Here is a 6,162-nt window from a genome sequence, read left to right as displayed (position 1 = left end):
CAGGACCCATGTAATGACAGTTAATACCATAATACAGGCTCTTAACAACAGTTGAGAAAGTACTTGCACATGTTTTTTTAAACTCAAGGTTGATGTACCTTTATGTCTGGCAAACATGGTCCAAAGGCTTCTAAGAGAAGATTTTCATCTCTGACTGCCTTTTCAAAGTCCATGAAGGAAAGCTTGCCATCATGATCATAGTCCTATAAAAGGAAGGGAACTTTCAGCAAAGGAGGATTACTTGTAGTAATTGTATTTTTGTTTAACAGGTGTTTTATTGATATGGATTCTATTTTTAGTTTGATTATATGCAAAAGTAATTTTCTTTGGGCCATCAGTCTCTGCTCAGACAAGATCTATATCCTTTGCCTCTACCTAAGGCATAAAAGGTGGAGCAAGCTCAGCTATCTCATGCGGCTTTGCTAACAGAACTCCAGATAAAGCAAAACTTCAACATGGGAATTGAGCTGAGAATTGCATGGACAAACTTCAAGCATGTTTGCACTGACCTACATTAAAAATAGGAGACTTAAAAGTAGGAGAAAATGTTAGGATATATTCTGTATATGTATTTACATCATGAGTGTACCTACACCTTATTCATGAGGCTGGAAATGCTTTACCCTAGTGGTTTCTATAGCAGGCATACTTCTGTCCTGTCTTTTTCACATACAGCACCCAGAAGTGTATGGTGGAGTACACTGATGCCAGCCCACTACTTTTGTACTGCAGAAGCTCAGCAGAATATTCCTCTGGGGATGGAAAAAGCATCCTTGTGTTTTTAGTATTTCTGCAGTTTGAAAACCTCCTGTTTCTGCTGACATGGCAGCTTAAAACACCCAACAAACACTACAGTGAGCATAAGTACTTCTTTAAACCATATAAAATAAAGGTTTTACATGAAGATTGATGGGTGGATAGGACTACTGTTCAAGGCACAGGGCTGGACAAAATTTTTGAAGATGAAGCCACGGAACCATCATAGCTGATGAACATGCACGGAGCATAGGTTCTAATGGCCAGAAAAGCAGAGGCAAGGAGCGATGTAGGCAGAGCTTCCCAAACAGGAAAACCTGCCTCTGGATGCTGAAGAGAAACAGAAGTGGCAGGGTACCCTCTACCTTTTACACTCCTCAGCACAAGGGAGAGCAGGACATGAGCATGTTCATTACAAGTACTTTTAAGTATGAAAACGGTGTCATGGGCCTGGACGTATGCTTAGTCACAATGCCATGGTACCTACAGGCAATTGCTCACAGAGTAATTTCTTCTTCTTTGAGTGATGGACTCCACAAATGCATTTTTGGATATCTAATAGTTGTTTAGTTATTTGAGATGGCCAGCAATATCCTACTTGGACAACTGCCCAGCAGCCAAATCAGATCTGGAAATTCTTCAAACGTATCAGAGCTTTGCTAAGTTCTCGTGGAGAAGGTGAAAGGATTACGTACATGATTAGTTTATAGTATGTTCGTACGTATATGAAGATTCTTTATGTCTAGAGCATAGCACTTGTGCTTGAACTAGCATAGCCCACTTATCAACTGCCCAGAACGTGAGGGTGTTCATTTTGGACGCAACCCGCAGGAAAGCTGCGCATGCAGCTGCTCCAAAGATGAACAAATTGCTGAGTCATAGCTTGCTTTCCACACAAGACTAGACTCAGCACTTTCAAGGACTAAGGTCCTTGCAGCTGAGGGTATGCAAAAGAGGTGGGTTTGAAAAGTAGAAGAGGCGGTGTTAAATAAAAGGAGTTGGGATTCAAGACCTGGTTTTAAGTGAGATTTTTCTGACCACCACCATAGGAGGGGAGGTTATATTTCTTGATTTGGTGAAAATGTTGAAACACAGTCCCTGGCTGATCTGGATATCCTAGATTAATCACGGTAAGAAGGCCAGTTTTACATTACTAACCTTGAGGTTACTATTCTAATGGAATATTTAAATTGGATAAAAACATTTCATGATCAATTGATAAAACACAGATGTACTTAATAATAAAGCTATTGCAGATGCCTAACACTGGAATAAATGCAGCTTACGTTTTTGAATTTTCCACTTTTTAGTGGGCTTTTGTTTTGACTGGGCATGCACGTGTATATGCACACATACACATGCTAGTTTATACGTAAAAGTTTGTAATACATTCACATAATAAATTAACAGTTTCAAGTGAGGACACTGAACTGGCACTCATTAGGTCTGGATTGTATTTCTGGCTTTCCTTAGTAGACTTGTTAATCTCAAGTATGTAATTAACTCTGTGGCTCAGAATCCCACTGTAAATCAGACACAGTATTTTGTTACGTCATAGGAATGTTCTAAGCTTCAGTTAATGAATGTTTGAAAGACACTCAAGTATCACAAAGAGGAAGTACTTGCCATTTTCTTCAGTGCTATGTCTACCAAGTCCTTAATTCCCTCATCAGGATCTTCTTCCGATGGTTGTTTGAGAAGGCTGTTCTTCAGCATTTGAAACATTTCCTCTCTTGAAATGTATCCATCACCATTCAGGTCGTAAACCTCAAAACAGTCTTTTTGAAAGATAAATCAATTTAAAGTTCATATAGACTATATCACATACCATTAAAGGTGTTACCTATAGACAGAAAATGTGAATTGTATGTTGTACAGCATATCTATTAAGCCACATTTATCATATATTTTAATAAGAAATATATGTATCACATTTTGATACACATACTAGTCAATTATTGCCTATTTATCCTTCATATCCAAAATCTATTTCTGCTCAAATAAATAATTTTCAGTTCCCAGAAACCATACTAACTTACAGATCTTAACTTCTCTACAATTGTCCATTTAGAATATAAACAAGGCTCTGGTTTAGAAGCCAAATTTCCCACAGCGGGGACCAGCTGTCTATATCAGAAGGACTTTGCCCCTACAAAACACATCCTTGTTATTTCAAAAGATGGGTTAGAAAAGTAAAGGAAAAGGAAGAATGAGCTGTACTAGCATGGAAAAGACAACTGAAGTATCCCTTAATGCAAAGAGAAAAACCCTGTAACAGAGTGTTTTGAGTATCTGCCTAATTCCTCTTCTAATTGTTTCTACCTTCCTGAAGTCAGAAACTTTACTATCCTTCACAAAACTTACTTAAACAAACAAAACTCTTCAGTTTTGGAACACAAGAGGTTTGTTTTTTCTTTTTTTCCTGACAAAGACTATGTCTACAGTGAAAAACTGTACTGACATATACTTATGACAGACAACACTATATGCACCAGTATATTCTACAGTGCTTACAAGCCGTGCTGCATATTTTACTGCTTGTAGTTGTACTGACATACTGAATTACATCCTGGACACACATCCTAGTGCTGTGACATCCCAGGCCACTTTCCAGATGAGTTTATATAGTGCATTAGGGATGGCTGATGCTGCAACCTAGGAACTATGGAAACAACATGCTGTCATTCTCCTTTTTCTATTATACTTTTTTCCCCCCACATGCCCTATTTTATTTTTTTTCCCGCCTCTTAAAATTGTAGAGTTCTTGCTATTTTTTTCTCCCCTATCTTTCTCCATCATTACTGTGGAGGTTCTCATGACCATCTTATAAACAGACTCAGTATTTCCATCTATGCTTCCAAGCTGAAGAACTCCTGGAATTAATGCACTGCTGCTGTGTCCCCATTGTGCCAGTAAATGAAAGTTGGCACAGGTCTTGATTGGCTTAAGACTGTGTTATTTAGCCAAAATCAGCCTTGAGCTACATCTGTTTCTTTCTAATTTTGTGTGTGAATACAAAAACATATATCTTGTCAAAACTGCATACTGTAGAAGAAGCTTGAGTTCTAACGCTAGTTTTTGTCAGCAACAAAATAAGGTAGTAGCTATGATAAGGGCAGTTTACACAGAAAAACCTCTGTCTCAGGGAAGCCATTTCAGAATTCTGTTTCATTGCATTACACTCTTCAATTACTAAATACTTTATGAGAGTAACTACTAAATTATAACAAAAGCAATGTGTAATTTAATAGCCATGAATTCAATGATTACTAAATACTAACATGCAGATAAAGCTTACATTTAATCCTTTCTTCCAGTGTCCCCCGAAGAAACACAGATAAGCCTTCCACCCATTCCACCACATTGATGCAGCTATCATTGTCTCTATCAAATGTGCGGAACACTGGGAAGTGTATTAGATATATTTAAAATTTATATAACAGGGAAATGCAAACAAAAGAATATTTTCTTAAATGCAATGAAAATATAAACCCACATTTTTCTAAAGATTTCTAAAGCTTTCATCAAGGTATGATTACCCTTCTTGAATTCTTCTAAGCCATAACAATGAAGGGGATTTTGCCCCTCAGTTTACTGATCTTCCACTCCAGAATCCTGCTGGGCTAAGACATTTTGATTTGTTGATTTCTTGACTTGATCAGACATTCCACTTGGGTTTTATTAACTGCCCAGTCGAAACACAAATGAACATATTTTATAACTTAAGTTGGTAAAAACACACGGCAGGGCACAAGGAAGCTACAGGGCCTGGACACCTCAGGTGTTAACCATTAAACCTATGCTTCCATGCAGCCATAAACCAAATAAACCAGCATCCCTTATACTAAGGCATATTTGAATGTAGAAGAGGATTTTAATTACTAGGTTTTGTCTCAAAAAATCTTGGAGAAAGTAGTCCTAGAACAATACATACAAAGAAAAATAACCTCCTGTCTTTCATGTACCAAAATTTTTTTTTTTCCCTTCCCTGAATTGAGAAACTTTCAATCTTGCAGCTTCACTATTCGTACAGTCTGTAATATAGTACTTCAAACACAAGATATAATTCAAAGCATCAAACACCTATAATAATTCATATTTTAGAATGTTAATTAGTAAGTTTGCTACAGGAACACCTCTACACGCAGAGACAAGCATTTTGGAATTGGAAAACAATAGTTTCGCTTTTGCAAACCGAAATCATCCCCCTTGTATGTAAGCATTAAAATAATTTCTAAGAATTTGTCCATGTAAAGTATTTTCCAAGCCACACTCGACTTGTTGCATAAAATGGCAGCAATTTTTTATTTTATGTCATTTAAATACCCCTCCTGCTAGAGAACAGGAGAAAGTTGAACCAAGGGGTGGCTCTTGGCAGCCTGAGGCTGAAAAGAATGGCAGACTCATGCTTCCTCCACATCCTCCTCTAGACACCTGTACATCATTCATGCATTCACATCATTCACAGCAACTGAAAATGTGGCCCTTACGTTATGAATCCCTGAAATCACTGTATTTCCAAGGGTTTATTTGGTTCATTACTCCCATCTCCCTGTATTATCTGCCTAATCCCTTCAGTGCTGTTCACAGCACCTCTATTCCAGAAGTTGGCCACGCTAACAGAATGCCCTTCTGGGACTTCCAAGCCTGTGACGGAGCCGTCCAGCCGCAGCAGTGGCTGCAGCTCCAGGTGAAACCACCGGAGAGGGAAGTGACACCATGCTGCCCTCTTCTGTCACGACACAACAGCGACCGAGATAGAAACAGCCACGGGATGGCACCACAACGGCCGCTCTGGCTGGTCTGCCTCGTACAAGAGCGTGAGCTATCCCCGACTAAGGGAAAACTATGCCGCATAAAGGAAAAAATAAAGATAGATATCCTTTACTCAGCAGCTCCCGAGCATAAGTCTTCCTTTGCTGTCCTTACAGGGACAAGATGGCACTATTTTGTCCAGGCATGCTCATCGGCTCAACACCGTAAAACTAAAATCTTGCTTCTTTTTTAGACAGTATCGGTCTCACCTCTGTCCATGACCACATCATCCGTCATACCAAACGCGCTGTGCAGAGTGTCTCTGAACATGTTACGGTCAAAGCCCACCGCGGCAAAGCGGCTGCTGGACTCGGCCACCAGCATGTCGAACAGCTTGATCAGACATTCCACTTCGCTTTTATTAACTGCCCAGTCAAAACACAAGTGAACGTATTTTATAACTTAAGTTGGTAAAAACACACGGCAGGGCACAGGGAAGCTACAGGGCCTGGACACCTCAGCTGTTAACCGTTCAACCGACGCCCCCCCACCCCTCCGCCCGCTCCCCGCTGTTCCCCAGGGGCGGCGGGAAGCGCCCCTCGGGGGTTGGTGGTGGCGGACAGGGCCACGGAATGCGCACAGGGACAAGGG

General features: G+C 39.9%; 1 protein-coding gene across 1 annotated transcript in view; it reads right to left on the bottom strand.

The window, feature by feature from the left end:
* EFCAB1 (EF-hand calcium binding domain 1) overlaps positions 1-5,931 on the bottom strand; it is a 7,089-nt gene extending 1,158 nt beyond the window's left edge. Inside the window, exons 1-4 of the mRNA XM_010291262.1 lie at positions 5,781-5,931; positions 4,055-4,159; positions 2,383-2,534; positions 99-203 (exon numbers count right to left, since the gene is read on the bottom strand). Of these exons, the coding sequence (XP_010289564.1) occupies positions 99-203; positions 2,383-2,534; positions 4,055-4,159; positions 5,781-5,895 (477 nt within the window). The 5' untranslated portion in view covers positions 5,896-5,931. The remainder of the gene's footprint in view (positions 1-98; positions 204-2,382; positions 2,535-4,054; positions 4,160-5,780) is intronic.
* Between the last annotated feature and the right edge of the window lie 231 nt (positions 5,932-6,162).

The sequence above is a fragment of the Phaethon lepturus genome, unplaced genomic scaffold, assembly GCF_000687285.1.
Source record: "Phaethon lepturus isolate BGI_N335 unplaced genomic scaffold, ASM68728v1 scaffold13917, whole genome shotgun sequence".
Lineage (NCBI taxonomy): Eukaryota > Metazoa > Chordata > Aves > Phaethontiformes > Phaethontidae > Phaethon > Phaethon lepturus.
The sequence above is the reverse complement of the archived record's forward strand: the minus strand, read 5'-3'. Positions and strand labels throughout refer to the sequence as shown.